Below are 15,934 nucleotides of genomic sequence, written 5' to 3'. Positions count from 1 at the left end.
CAAATGCTTTCTAGATGGGAGCTGAGGTCCCTGTGGACCATGGCAGGGCCAGTTGGTACAGGGATGTCATATATTTTGGAAGTGAGTGGGTAATGATATATTTGTCCCTTGATGTAATTAACTAAGTGGAGTGACACCTGACAGATGTGGATGCAGAGGGCGGAGAAGCCAAGTCTTTGGGGAGGAGGTGACCCTTGGTGGGGGTCCTACAGAGGAGGCAGGTTTCTGGCAGGCAGTGCAGGGGAGGGTCTTCCAGCTGAAGGAGCAGCATGAGGGGAGGCCCAGAGGCATGCAGGCAATTCTCTGAGTCTTCCAGCACCAAAACCATAGTCTATGCATAAGCGATTAGCACAGCGTATGGTGCATATAGAGTGTGTGTGCCTATCCACATGCATGTCTTCTCATTTCTTTCCTGAAAACAAAAGGTACCCACGTCTACTTGAGTTCAGATGTCAGGGCTGTCACTCAAACCTTCCCCCATCTGCTGACCATTGTCTAAAACTATTACAAAAGAATTTCACCTCCTGACCTTAAAATGTTGATCTTTTTTCAAAATATAAACGTAGAGATGGGAGTAGGGTATGGTGACTCGCGTCTTGGCATCTTCTGCCGCAGAGAGAGGAGACTGTCAAGGGGCCCAGGAAAGCTGCTTCAGCCACCAGTCCCTGGGTGAAATCTCTACATTTCCATCACAGACATGGACTGTCTAAGCCAGATGATCTAACTTCCCCCATTTTATTGACAGCAAAACAGAGTCCCTGGGAAGTTCTGCGGCTTACTTGGGGTTGGTTGTATAGGAGGTTAGTGGTGGAGAATTATGGAAAATTCAGGTCACTGTAGAACCTTGGAGATGATTGCCTTGGGATATTTTTAGCATGGAACCAGACATCCAGCCCCAGCTCCAATAAATCTTCATCAAGAGCAGAGAGTTGTTGTCAATTAGGATGATGTACCGAGCAATTTTTAGAACCACAATAAGTAAATTATTACTATTTTTAAAGGTACCTCTTGGGCCAGTGGCCTGAAATAAGACATACTGTGGAGAGAGTTCCTCTAAGGCAAGAGCATGTGGTGTCATACCATCATCACAACATGCAGATGGAGGTGTTGCTCTCCCCTGCTTTACAGAGGAGGAAAATGTGGCTCCAGGAAGGTGAGCCAACTGTCTGGCCCACTGGGGGTGGGAGCAGAAGCAGGGACTCCACGCCAACCTCTTCTCCCTACTTCACCCCGTTGGGGCTGGGGGCGGCGAGAGATGCCTGGCTTGTGTTGGATCCACACCCCCCCCCCAGCAGGGGGTAGAGGCCCTCCCAACCAGCCAGTGACTTTATTTTTCTTGACGTAAATGTGTTGTTTTTTTTTTAAAGATTTTATTTATTTATTTGAGAGAGAGAATGAGACAGAGAGAGAGAGCACGAAATGGGGGAGGGTCAGAGGGAGAAGCAGGCTCCCCGCCGAGCAGGGAGCCCGATGTGGGACTCGATCCCAGGACCCCGGGATCATGACCTGAGCCGAAGGCAGTCGCTTAACCAACTGAGCCACCCAGGCGCCCGACGTAAATGTGTTTTTGAAGTATAAATAGGCAGAAAGTATACAAATCTCAGGGGACTAAGGTTGATGGTTTTTACCAACTGAACACCCTAGTATAGCCAGAACTCAAAGAACAGAACAATGTCTGCCCACCAGGAGCTTCCCCCTGCCCCCACCATCACCTCCTGCCCAATATCAGCACTGCCCTCACTTCATCATCCCAGCTCCAGAACCTTATAAGTGAAGCCACACAAGATGTAATTTTCTTTTGCTCACAATTATGTTTGTGATTCGTCCACGTGTTTGCATGTCATTGTGGGTCCTTCCTTCTCATGGCCGATTAGTGTCCCACTATATGAAGAGACACAATTTATGTGTACAGTCCACTGTTGGTGGACCGCAGAACTGTTGTGTCCAGATTGTGCTATTACAAATAACGCTTCTGTGAGTATGCGTGCACATGCATTTGGTGCACCTGTGTGCACCCGAACTCAAACTGCAGGCCAGAGGTTCAGCTTTAGTTTCCCGGAGTGGTTGTGCCCGCTTGCGTGCTCTCAGCATTATAAGAGTTCCAGTTGCTCCGCATCCTTGTCTGCACTTGCTAATGTCTTGTTTGCATTTTGGCCATTCGGGTTGGCACGTAGCAGAGTCACGTCATGGCCCTAACTTGCACTTCTCCGATGATTCATAAAGTTGAGCACTTTTTCATGGACTCATTGGCCATTTGGATATTCACTTCTGGGGAACAAGAATTCCTTTTTCATTTTGTAGTTGGCAAACATTTCCAAAAATGGCTCCTGTGCTGAAAGATCTCTTGTTTCTCTTGCCACCTGGTTGATCATTTCTAAGCCTCAGCTTGTGGCAGCTCGAAGAAAGGTTCTGAAGCCAAGGGGAGTCCAAAAGAGGAGTCAGAGGGCGGGCCCAGCTGACACGGGGCGTCTCCGGAGCTTGGGAAGTTTCACAGCCACAGTGAGGACTTGCCCTGTGCGCTCTGGCACTGCTGTGACTCTGTCAGTGTAAAGGGCCCTCAAGAAATGAGAAGAGATGATTTATATCACACTTAGAGCTAACGACGTGCCCTGAACCCCATCCGCCCCCCCCCCCCCCCGTCTCGCTTCCTTTATAGAGTTGGGCTCTGGATTGATTGCCATGACTGCAGAGGAATGACCATAAACAGAGATCTTCCCTTCTCCCCAGCTCCTAACTAGGCAGGGAACACATAGGGAATTGGGTTTGCTGAAAAGGCTTGGCATTTTGGGCACTGAGGACGTAATGTGTGCCTAGAGCTTTAAAATATTTAAGAAAGCTCTCAAGCTCTGGCAGTGATTATCAGCTCAAAATTTTCCTGATGCCAAGTGCCAGCCCATCTCCCCTCACTCGGAGAAGGAACTGCTGCTGGCCTCCCAGACAGAGCCTACCTTGTTACCAGCCATCCCCAAGCTTATCCTCCCCAAAGGCAACCATGCAAATGCCCGGATGGGAAGGAGAGAGCTAGAAGTGGCGTATGGGGAACACCGACTATGTGCTGGTCACTGTGCTAAGTACGTTACACTTTCTAGCTCACTGACTCCTCACCACAAGCCTCTTGTCAATTAAAACCTGCCCTGTTCTCAGGGGATTTATAGGAGAGTGGGGAGCTAAGCCGGAAATGCTGCCAGGCAAGATTAATTTATTCCAATTGCATAAAACCTCTGGAGAAGAAACGCCCAGGATCAGAACATCAGCTCGTTCATTTAATAGAGTTTCTGGGCCATCCCCCTGTGACAGGTGCAGACTGAGGGCTGTGGGTCCTAAAAGGCAGGTGAGTCAGGGTCATGTCCTTTAAGAAGCTTATAGGCGCCTTGTACCCATTCATTGTTCAATGAATAGGATTGAAAATCCTTGCCACATCTGTCTAAGCAGAAGAAGAGCACACTTCCTCTTGGTACACCTTGTGCATGGCGCCCACCCGTGTCTTACCAACATGCCACGCGTGGGGACCAGTTCCTGGCTCGGGCCCTTCTCAGCTATGTGTCCTTGGGCAAGTGACTCACCCTCTTTGTGTTTCAGTTTCCTCCTCCTTAAAATGGGGATAATAGTAATAATCATAATAATAATCCTACCCCAAAGGGTTGTTGTGATATGAGTTTGATACCTACATGCATGTGAACAGCTACAAATAGCTTAGGACACCACCTGACCACATAATAAGTCTTTTTTTTAAAGATCTTATTTATTTGAGAGAGAGACAGAGAGAGAGAGCACAAGCAGAGGGAGGGACAAGCAGACTCCTGGCTAATCGCAGAACCTGCCATGGGGCTGGATCCCAACACCCTGGGATCATGACCTGAGCCGAAGGCAGACGCTTAACTGATTGAGCCACCCAGGCGCCCCTATAATGAGTCTTCAATAAAGAGTAACTACAATTAACCTGAAACTAATGTAACACTGTGTGTCAGCAATACTTGAATACAAAATATATAAATAAAAATGTAACTACACTTAGATGAGGATTTGGGTTTGGGGGCGGGTGTTCACAGAGGCATGATTTGGGGAACAATGCAAAGCCTGAATCAGAACCAGGTGGGGGACAGGGAGAAAGAAAGCTGGGTACAGGGGTGTAGCTGAAGGAGGGTGGGGGCACGTTAAGAGGGGTGTCAAGTGTTGGTCTAGGCATGGTGACTCTGTGACCATGTGCCCAGGGGCGAGCGATCTGTTTTCTGGGCCTGAAAAACAGGATGCCCAGTCCTCCCTGGCCAACGGTGGCCATCCTTGTGAGGATCACAAGAGGATACGGAGGGGAGAGTGTTTAAAGCCACCAATACTCTGTGCAGATATGGGACCATGCAGCCTCACCTCAGGTGAAGGAGAGCTGGACGCACTCTGGTGTGAGCCTTCCAGAGCACCAGCCAAGTCCTGCCTTAGTTCTAATGGCTCGCCACATGAACTCTGCAGCTGTAGTAAATGAAAATTTCCATAAAACACACTCTTGACCACTTTCTCATCCCTTATGATATTATTCTTCTCACAGCTCTTGCATTAGTATTTGCTATTTACAGTTTCATTGCATCTTGGTACATTATAGAATGCTTTTAAACTATCACTTATTCTGTTATCAAAAAAAAAAAAGAAGTGGGAAGTTGCAGCTTCAGGCCTCTAGCATGTTCCTGTTGGCTTGGGGAAACTAGGCCTGTACAAGCCAGATGAGACAATGTAACCACCACCATCTTCATTCTTGATCCAGCGGACCAGCACCACTCCTCTCTCTCTAGACCTCCCAGCCTGTCCTGTCTTACGCCTCTCTGCCTTTGCCTGTTCTCTTGGCCTAGAATACCCTCCTCCCTGACATCACATAAAACTCCTATTCACCCTTCAAAACCTCATTCAGTTATCCTCTTTGAAGCTTTCAAACGGTTCTTCCATAGGAACCACCCAGTTTCTGTCCCCTGTGCATTTAAGAATTATTGCGTATATTATACTCTATTCAGATTATTCACCTGTTTTAATTTGGGTCAACGAGCCCTCCTCTACTTCCAGGGCTGCCTCTGGCCTTGGCTTTGTTATCTCTGTATCTCTGGGTCCAATCAGAGGGCCTGGAAGAGAGTAAGAGCTTAATCAACATGTCTGCAGTAAAACTAACTAAACTTGGTCCTACATCCAGAGGTTCTATGGCTTACGGATTTTAATTCATGAATTTTTTTAGAACTGGTTATTAGAAGAAAATGCATCCCTCTGCTGATCATCAAAAGACGCTACAGGAGAAGTGTGAGGGTTCAAAGGAATTTCAAACAGCCTCCCTAAGCCTAACCTGTTTCTAGGAGGAAGCCCCGTGCAGATCCCCTCCTAGGTCAGAGACTTTCATTTTTTTTTTTTTTTTAAGATTTTATTTATTTATTTGACAGAGAGAGAGATAGCGAGAGCAGGAACACAAGCAGGGGGAGTGGCAGAGGGAGAAGCAGGCTTCCTGCCAATCAGGGAGCCCAATGTGGGACTCGATCCCAGGACCCTGGGATCATGACCTGAGCTGAAGGCAGACGCTTAATGACTGAGCCACCCAGGCACCCCGAGACTTTCATTTTTATCACGACCTGCAACGAGAAGTATTTTTTCCGTTGAGACACACTGAACACCCACATCAGAGACAAAGTTTTCATGCAATGATATTTACCCTTGCTATGGTCATTGCTCTTCATTTTTTCTTTCTTTCTTTCTTTCTTTCTTTCTTTCTTTCTTTCTTTCTTTCTTTCTCTCTCTCTCTCTCTCTCTTTCTTTCCTTCTTTCTTTCTCTCTCTCTCTCTCTCTCTCTCTCTTTCTTTCTTTCTAATTGCTGGTCACAGTCCAATGAACTGATTTCACCACTCTTTAGTCTAACCGGTTGCTTCCCAGTTTGAAAAACACTGCTCTAGGGCGCCTGGGTGGCTCAGTTGGTTAAGCGACTGCCTTCGGCTCAGGTCATGATCCTGGAGTCCCTGGATCGAGTCCCGCATCGGGCTCCCTGCTTGGCAGGGAGTCTGCTTCTCCCTCTCCCACTCCCCGTTTGTGTTCCCTCCCTCGCTGTGTCTTTCTCTGTCAAATAAATAAATAAAATCTTTAAAAAAAAAAGAAAAAGAAAAAGAAAAACATTGCTCTAAGCCCTCAGCTAATATAATCGGAGGCGGCTTCTCGGAGGAGGAGCCCCAGGCCCTGAAGGTCAGCTCTGAGGAGCAGGGGCACCAGTGGTGGGCAGAGGGTAGGCAGGGACGAGCAGGTGTGCAAGGCACCAGCAAGACTAACCACTCCCCTCTCGTTGCAGCCGAGCCCCTGCCGCTGATGGACCTGTGCCGGAGATCCATCCGCTTGGCCCTGGGCCGCCAGCGCCTACGGGACATCAGCACCCTGCCCCTGCCTCAATCTCTCAAAAACTATTTGCAGTACCAGTGAGGCTGAGGAGCAGCAGTGGGTACCCACACACAGCAGGGCCTGGCTTTTCATGGTCACGCAGTACCTTCAGGAAGGGGTGCTCCTCCTCAACCCAGAGCGCCAGGACACTCAGTTCTTTGAAAGGACCAGGACGCGTTCCCAACTCGGAAAACGAAATGTCTCTTGCCAACAGTACTTGCTGCCTTGGAGGCGGCCCTTCTAAGTCGGGCACCTCCTTGGAAGCTGTGAAGAGCCGGGAGCCCGCGCCCAGCAGAGATCCTGCCCGCCGACCAAGACCCAGCGGCCCCCGGTATTGATCAGAGAGCCTGTCTTCTTATTCAAGAGAATGAATAAAACATTTGGGCAGGAGACTTTTCTATTGCGTGCCCTGGTGCAGAGAGGACCAGGGGAAAATTGGCCAGCTCGGGGAGAAATTGCCTCTGAATAATGAATGACGAAAGCAGCTTGATGCGGGTGTCCCTCTGGGCCCCCACCCCTTGACACTTTAGGACTATGTGCCCCTTTGCAAGACTATTACCCAGGGATGCCCAACTGCAGAATTGGCACATGGACAAAGCTGTGTTTTGACACCTTCCTGCTTACCTCTTCAAACATTGTTTACTTAACCCTTCACCGCCCTTTCTGTCCCGTCCCGCGCCCCCCCCCCCCCCCCGACCCACGCACCGCTGGCCCACAGTTCTCTGGCTACTCCAGGCACCTCTATTCAGGGAAGCTGAGTCTGACTAATTCACCCCAGGGTCAGAGTGTATCCTTACTATTATTATTATTATCTTGAGTCACGCTGCATTTTAAAAGAGGAATGTGGTGAGAGGGCAGTACTTAGTCCAAAGGTGCTAATGGGGGAATTTGGGGCATTGTGCCACCCAAGTGGATGATGATGTCCTCAGGCTGGGGAGCCTTCCTGGGTGCTGGGGGTCTCTGGGCAACCGCCCATCCTGGAGGTGCCTAGCTGCCACAAAGCTTTATTTGAGTGAATTATTTTTTCACTTTAGGAGACATGTACGAGTTTGTTTCTGTTTCCAGTGTGTGTGTGATGTGCTGTTTATTTATCAGCTTGGGGCCGCAGGGGCAGCCCTGTCACTGGCAGGGTGGCCGTGGACAGCAGCTTCTCCGCCCGAGCCGGTCCCCTCCTGGAGATGCCGCCGCCGCCGCCGCCTCCGCCATTGAGCATCTCTCATGTGTTTCTGAAGCTCGCTGCCCAGACCCATTTTTAACTGGAAATTGTCACAGCAGTGGGGTTCCAGAGCCCCAGATGGCACTGCCTCCCCCCACTTCAATGTGAATTTGACTGATGAATGAGGAGTGTTTCTAATAAAGTTTGTCGTTCAGTCCTTCAGCTGCTTAAATGTTCTGTGGGGAGGGGTGGGCGGGGGCCTTGGGCCAGCCTGGCTGGTGTGTCCCCAGACCCTCAGGAGGCAAGAACGCAAATCCCTCCCCAGGCTTTTCTCGCCTCTTCTGTCTTGCTGTTCCCACTTGAGCCCGAACCCGAGGTCATTTTACAAAGGCGAACGTGCCTGGGTCCTGCGTCCACACCAGCTAGTCATGGTGGCAGAAAACCAGGTTGAACTCCTGATGCCTGGGTGGGGGTGTCCTCGGGGTGGCTCTGCAGGGGGCACAGGGTCCAGCAGGGTGAACCCTATGGGATAATCATTGTGAACCGGACCCAAAGGTGGAGCCGGATGCGACTTTGGAAGTGCATGTCATCGTCAAGGAGTAGTGCCAGTTGCTGAAGGGTGACCATGCAGCCTAGGCAGCCTTGGGGCTGCAAGTAAGTCAGGCTAAGGTCTGGGCGAGGACTGGCACAACATTCACGCAGCAGGACAGGTCACCAACATGCACCGTGCCAATCTCTGAGGACCCAGGGCTCAGGCAGATCTGTCCCTCCAAGGCGACGTTTATGGATGTTACAGACTAACAAAGTGAGAGGGAGATCATGAAGGTGGTGTGGGAAATAGGGTCTGAGGGTAAGGCTTCCTGGAGGAGGAGGCACTCTTCATCTCTGCTTTTTAAGCAAAGACGACCTTGGTAAGGACGGACCAAAAGCATTAGACATGCTAAACCTACCACCAGGGGTAGCATTCTTTCCTCGCCCTAATCTCAGGGCTGGAGGCTGGGCTCAGCTTTGGAGTCAGGAGGCCTGGGTTTGTCACTTACATGTTGTGACCTTGGGTACATCACTTCCTTCTCTACACAGTGCGAGGGCTGGACCAGGTGACCAGTGGACGAGGACACTCCCCAACTCCTAGGGTCCCAGTTTCAGCACCAGCTTTCCAGCTTAAAGGCATCTGTCTTGTCCAAACCTTGCTTATGCAATTTCCTTCACGCCAGCAATGCTCTCCCCGTCCTCACTTTACCTTCTCCAGGACTGGCTTAGGTGGACCGTCCTCCAAGAAGCCCTTCCCTAGCCCTCCCCCCCCAACCTCTGCCTGCTCTGGGAGTCCACTCCTCAGCTCCCAGGCTTGAGTATGCCTCTCAACCAAGCTCTTGGGCTAGAGCCCCTCTCTGCCTCTGCGGGCTGTGAGTCTTGGCATGGTAGAGCCCGGGCCTGCTGTTTCCACACAGCCCTGGCGCAGACACATGGCTTCAGCAAAGACCAGTGAGGTGGAGTGTGTGCGGAAGTGCCCCCTTGTAGCTGGGATGTCCATGGAACCTGTGAGGAAAGTCCGGGGGGAGGGGAGGAATTCTTGTTAGAGCCACACCCTGGCCAGGAGGCCTCTGGGACCTCAGGCCCTTCCCCTCCCTTAGCCATTCCGTAGATACTGGGGCACTGGGGTGGGCCCCGCCCTGCCAGAACCCGAAGGAGGGGGTGCGGTCTCCCGCGGCTGGAGCTCACATTCTAAGGGGAGACGGGTGGCAGGAAGCAACCCCACAGAATGGTGTCAGAGGGAAGAAAGGAGCCAGGCAGGGCGGGAGGGCAGGGAGTGGAAGGCGCCCAGGACCGAGGGCGATCAAGGAAAACCAGGGCAGAGATGCAGAGTTGTGAACAAGTGGGAGGGAGCCATGCACAGGAAAGGGGGGGTTCTCGGGGCGAGGGGGGCACTTCTGCTGTCCCGTCCTTCTCAAGGCGGGAGCTTCTGTGTCCGGGTGAGCTGGGCTGAGGTCAGGAGCCGCTGTAGCTGCCCAGCGGAGTCCGCCTGTGACGCGCCCCATGTCCCTGGGCTCCCGGTGTATTAGTACCGCGTGCGCGCACAGTCCCCGGCGCGGGCCCTTCCCCACAGGCAGCCTGGGAGCCTCAGGACCCTTCCCCAGAGCCAGTGCCCATGACACCCCGGCCCCCAGCCCCCGTCACCGCCGCACGTTCCCTGAGGTTTGGCCTTTCCATGACCCGCGTCTGGCCCAGGCACTTGCTGAGACGGTCCCGCTAACCGCTTTCTAACTGTCGGCGACTAGAGCACACGCGGGGCACAGTCCCCCCAGAGAGCCGAGCCCTGCTGAGCCCCCTGGCTCTCGCTCTCCCCCACCTACCATTGCCACTTTCTGGACAAAAGCCCCCCTCTTTCCCCTGTTTCCCCCTCAGACCCTCAGGCCAGCCGCCGGCCTCTTTAGGGGCCATCTTTCATAAGAAACAAAGGTTTCCTCACCTCACGATGCGGCAGCCGAAGTGGCGGCAGGTGACAAGGAACACAGTGGTGGTTGATTTGTGCCAGGACAGCCGTGCCTGCTCCCAGCGGCGGCCTCGGAGCAGGAGACCCGTGTGCGCGGCAGCGGACCGACAGGAGACCCCGCAGCGTCTCGCCCGGGCCCCGGCAAAGAGCGCCAATCTCCGCTGTTAGTCCCAAACGCAAGGAGCTGGTCCGCTTTTCCCTCTAGTTCTGGGGGCTAGGTCGTTTTGTCAGACATCTGTCATCCCACTTAATGTGTGCGTTTAAATAAAATTGAGCCCAGCTCAGAAAAATCAGGCAATTAAACAGGAAATCCAGATTTCTGACCGCTCTTGAAGAATAGAGAGATGAGGAAAGACCAGGCCCACATTCCTCTATGGTGATGTTGGCTGAAGCTGAGCAGTGACAGCCTCTTGAGAGGAGGTCTCTGTTCTGTGACCCAGCCCTAGGTCCACCCTTCCCACAGCACAACATCGCGACCTCTCACTGCCAACCTCCCTCTTGGGTGTCACTGTCTGGTTCTGGGTCAAGGCTTCTGGGTCACCTCTCTGGACTATTACAATAACACAATCTCATACACAGGCACACTCAACCAAGGGCAGCTTCAGGAGACGAGTCTGCTAGTTCTAGACTTGGCTTTGAAGTGTCTCACAGCCCCAGCCACTGATATCCAAGGAGGTCACAGACACCCAGGATCTCTGCCCAGATGCCAGGGACAGCATGTATGTCCCTGGTTAGATGATGAACTCCCAGAGGACAAGGACAAGAATTCTTGGGTCCTCTTTTTAAGGAGCTGCATGATAGGACTAGGCAAGCTTGGATGTGCATTAGAATCCCCTGAGGAACTTTGTAAAAAGTCCCGGTGCCCAGGTCCTTCCCCAGACCAATTAAATCAGGACCTCTGGCGTGGGGTCTGGGCCTTGGTAGTTTTTAAAACTCTCCAGGTGATTCTAATATGCAGCCAGGTTAACCCCCCCACCCCCCACCCTTAAAGAGGTGCTTAATTAAGTCGTCTCGGGGCAGGTATGGTTGACATTAGTGAGAACCTATATCATAGAACTGAGAAAGCTGTCCCAGCCCACCCAGAATTCTCAGGGCAGGGAAGATTTTGAAGGGCACTTGTCACCATGTGATTGAGTCCAAAGCCAGGGAGTACTTCCCAACTCTCTTTCTTCCTTCGGCGATGTTGAGTTTGTTGCTCTCCAGAACCAGGGTGGAGGGACTATTCACTTTGCCCTGGTGGCGCACAATTTTTGACTAATTCATTCCAGCCCCACCCACCCGCAACCTGTGGGGCCCATGGTGTGTGGAGAATTTCCCGGAGAGGATCATCATGCTCAATCAAAATAACCATAGAATAATAAATACAGAGTGACTAAGAGTGGCTTGGTCTTGAACTTACTGTTTCATTAGAAGAACTGAGATGGTGAGACCCGGCTATAAGAATGCTTTGCCTCCTGGTATTGCCAAACCTTGCTTCCTTAAGCGAGATGACACATTTGGCCAAAATAATGATGCCCTCCACTTCTTTGATGGGTCTTGGGAGTAAATAAGCCAGTGACAAGCTTGGTGGCAATGTCCCCACCTGCTTGAGATGACAGACACGAAAGGTTGCCCACTCTCACCACTTCTATGTAACATTATATTGGAAATCCTAGGCAGTTCAATAAGACAAGAACAAAAAATTTAAAGGTATAAAAATTAAGGAAGGGAAGGGAAGAAATAACATCATCATTATTTGCAGATGACATCATTGTGTACATAGAAACAAATCTATAGAAAATTGTAAAAATTAATAAGGGAATCTAGAAAGATCATTGGATACAAAGTCAGTATTTTTTTCATATTAACAGCTATTAGAAGATGAAATTTAAAACAGTGCCACTTATAGTAACAAAAATAGGAAAATCTAATGGAAGAGGTACAGGGCCTCCACACTGAAAACCACAAAGCATTTTCAAGAGACACTGAAGGAGACCTAAATAAATGGAGAGATATACCATGTCAATCAGAAGATGAAATATTATTTGGGTGGCTCAGTTGGCTAAACATTGGACTCTTGATTTGGATTCAGGTCATGATCTCAGGGTCATGAGATCGAGCCCGGCGTCAGGCTCCACACTCAGTGTGGAGCCTGCTTGGGATTCTCTCTCTCCCTCTGCCCCTCCCTGCCCAAAATTTTTTTAAAAAAGAAGATGCAATATTGTTAATATGTTATTCTGCCCAAAATTATCTAGAGTCAATGCAATAACATTAAAAATTCTGAGTTTGTTGTGGGAATTGACAAGATTCTAAATTCATCTGGAAATGCAAAGGATCTAAAATAGCTATAATGGTCTTAAAAAAGAAAAGCGAAATAGGAGGACTTATGTTACCAGATACTGAGAGTTGCTATAAAGATACAATAATTAAGATGGTTGCTGGTTGTGTAAGGATGAACAAATAGATCAGTGACAAGAATACAGTTCAGAAACAGACCCACACTTGCATGGTCAATGATTGTGTCACGGAAATTCAGTGGAGGAAAGATGGTCTTTTCAATAAGTGGTGCTGGGAAGACATGAACAGACATTTTTCCAAAGAAGACATCCAAATGGCCAACAGACACATGAAAAAGTGCTCAACATCACTCGGCATCAGGGAAATCCAAATCAAAACCTCAATGAGATACCACCTCACACCAGTCAGAATGGCTAAAATTAACAAGTCAGGAAAGGACAGATGTTGGCGAGGATGCGGAGAAAGGGGAACCCTCCTACACTGTTGGTGGGAATGCAAGGTGGTGCAACCACTCTGGAAAACAGTATGGAGGTTCCTCAAAAGTTAAAAATAGAGCTACCCTATGACCCAGCAATTGCACTACTGGGTATTTACCCAAAGGATACAAACATAGTGATCCGAAGGGGCACGTGCACCCCAATGTTTATAGCAGCAATGCCCACAATAGCCAAACTATGGAAAGAGCCAAGATGTCCATCAACAGATGAATGGGTAAAGAAGATGTAGTATATATATACAATGGAATATTATGCAGCCATCAAAAAACCCCATGAAATCTTGCATTTGCAACGACGTGGATGGAACTAGAGGGTATTATGCTAAGCATAATAAGTCAATCAGAGAAAGACAAGTATCATATGATCTCACTGATATGAGGAATTCTTAATCTCAGGAAACAAACTGAGGGTCGCTGGAGGGGGCGGGGGGAGGGATGGGGTGGCTGGGTGATGGACATGGGGGAGTGTATGTGCTATGGTAAACGCTGTGAATTGTGTAGGACTGTTGAATCACAGACCTGTACCTCTGAAACAAATAGTACATTATATGTTAAAAAAAAAAAAAAGAAGAAGGTAGCAGGAAGGGAAAAATGAAGGGAGGGAAATCGGAGGGGGAGACGAACCATGAGAGACTATGGACTCTGAGAAACAAACTGAGGATTCTAGAGGGGAGGGGGTGGGGGGATGTGTTAGCCTGGTGATGGGTATTAAAGAGGGCAGGTATTGAATGGAGCATTGGGTGTTATACGCAAACAATGAATCATGGAACCCTACATCAAAAACTAATGATGTAATTAACATAACATAATAAAATTAAATTTAAAAAAAAGTGGTGCTGGGTCAATTGGATATCCATACGGAAAAAAAGCACAAATCATCACCCCTACCTCACATCACAGACAAATATTACTGTGAAAGTGAATAGAGGCCTAAATGTGAAAGTAAAACAGCAACAACATATGTTTTCTAGAGAAAGTAAGCAAGGCTTTCTTAAGGCACAAAATGCAGTAACTATAAAGAAAAAGATAAATATATCATACTTTATCAAAATTAACTGTTCTTCATCAAAGGACACAGGTTAAGAGAATGGAAAGGCAAGTCACAGTCTGGAAGAAGCTAATTGCAACACACAGAACTGGACACTTTCCTAACAGGCCCAAATTGGAAACAGCCCCAATGTCCATCCCCAGAAGAGAAAAATAAATTGTGGCATATTCATACAGTGGAATACTATATAATAATTTTTAATAAAAGAAATGGACTATTGCTACACATGACCTGAGTGGATCTTATGACAATGATGAGTGAAAGAAGTTAGACATAAAGGAATATGTAATTCCATGTAGGTGAGTTCAAGAACAGACAAAAGTATCTCTGATTGTAGAAGTCAGTATAGTGTTACTCTGGAGGAGAGGCGGGCATGCCTCTGATCTCGGGGATAAGCATGAGGGAGCTTGCTAGGGTCCTGGAAAAGTTCCACATTTTCACCTAGGTGATGGTTACATGGAGATATATAGATATAGATATAGATATAGATATAGATATAGATATAGATATAGATATAGATATAGATATAGATATACAAATTCACCAAACTATATACTTAAGATTCACATACTTTATTTATATTTATATAAAACCTATATTTTAAAAAAACCTAAATTTAAAAAAAAGAGAGAGGAGCATATTCCCTCAAAAGCCACTTTGTTCTCACTGGAAATTCTTTGGATGCAATGCAGTATTATTACCCTTGGCAGCAATTAGTAGTTATCACATATGAGAAGAAAGAGTGTTCCGAAGAAGGAGGAGGAGGAAGAAGGAAGGAGGAGGAGGAGAAGGCAGAAGGAAGGAGAAGGTAGAAGAAAGAAAGAGGAGGAGGAGGGAGAAGGAGGAGGAGAGGAAGGAAGAAGGAAGGGGGAGGAGGAGGAAAAGGAAGAAGGAAGAAGGACCTCTGAGAAAAGGTCCAGAAAAGAAGACTGAGAGATTTGAAGATTTTAAAGAACAAAGAATCCCATTGTCTTATGAAAACATTTCCAGAGAGCTGAGGTCCTAGAAGCACTCCCAGGAGCACAACATCTGTTCAATGATTTCCCATTCCGAGTGGCCTCCTATAAAGCAAGTGTGGATGCCCTTATGAGCCGGATTGCACACAGGGGAAAGGTTTCACGTTTCCATCTAAAAATGCACATTTCTTTCCTGGATAATGGTCATGTTACACAGCAGCCCCTGGGACGGTCACATAGAGCCGAATAGGATAACACTGCCCACTAGTTACAGAAAAATCAACTTTTCTTTTTTTTTGTAAACAGAGAAGAAAAGACAAACCTTTTCCCTTTTCTTGAGAAAAATGTCTTGGCTGGTAAATCACTTCTCCTTTATCAGTGTGGGCAGTCCTACATTCCTCCCAAACTCCTCCAAGATTTTCAGATGAAGTTGCCAGGACTGGTTCTGAAGTCTTAGAAATTTAAAACGGAGACTGAAAATAATCTTTTTTTGTAGAAATACAAACAAATAGTTCCAGATGGAATGGCATGATGTTGGGGCTGGAGGCACAGGGAGTGGATAGGGTTATATAGACGAAACAAAATAGGCAACGAGTTGAAAATTGTTGGAGCTGAGTAATGGAAACATGAGAGTTTATTATACTGTCCATTCTACTCTTATTGTTTGAAATTGGTCATAATAATAATAACAAAGACAGATTCTCTGCAGGTGAATTGATTTGGAGGGATAGCATTTATATCCGATCACACAGATTAATAATCAGGGAGATTCTGACAGTTGAAATCAACTTGCCATTTCTCATCCACCTTTGAAAATGAAAATAAGATTTCCTGATTTTCCCTCCAGTAACTAATAATTTTCTATCATCAATGTGTCCTTCATTAACTGGAATCTAAGCTTGGGGTTGAATATCTTGTTGCTTTCCTTTTTGATCACTCAGATATATTTGGTTTTTACGTACTCTTTTTATCTGGATTCTTTCATTCAGCAATTCTTTTTAAGACGCATCTATAGTTTTATGTGCAGCAATAGTTCATTCCTTTTTCCTTCTGAGTAGCATTCCGTTGGATAAATACACCACAATTTGTTTATCCACTCACCATTGATGGACATTTGGGTTGC

The 15,934-nt window shown here is 48.0% G+C and overlaps 1 protein-coding gene across 1 annotated transcript in view; it reads left to right on the top strand.

The window, feature by feature from the left end:
• SPSB4 (splA/ryanodine receptor domain and SOCS box containing 4) overlaps positions 1-7,752 on the top strand; it is a 78,667-nt gene extending 70,915 nt beyond the window's left edge. Inside the window, exon 3 of the mRNA XM_045903662.3 lies at positions 6,302-7,752. Within this exon, the coding sequence (XP_045759618.1) occupies positions 6,302-6,429 (128 nt within the window). The 3' untranslated portion in view covers positions 6,430-7,752. The remainder of the gene's footprint in view (positions 1-6,301) is intronic.
• The last annotated feature ends 8,182 nt before the right edge of the window (positions 7,753-15,934 follow it).

Source organism: Mirounga angustirostris, unplaced genomic scaffold (genome assembly GCF_029215605.1).
Source record: "Mirounga angustirostris isolate CCGP_5_RB_7025 unplaced genomic scaffold, mMirAng1.0.hap1 SCAF_1, whole genome shotgun sequence".
NCBI classification, from domain to species: Eukaryota; Metazoa; Chordata; class Mammalia; order Carnivora; family Phocidae; genus Mirounga; species Mirounga angustirostris.
Note: the sequence above shows the minus strand (reverse complement) of the source record. Positions and strands in the feature narration are given on the sequence as shown.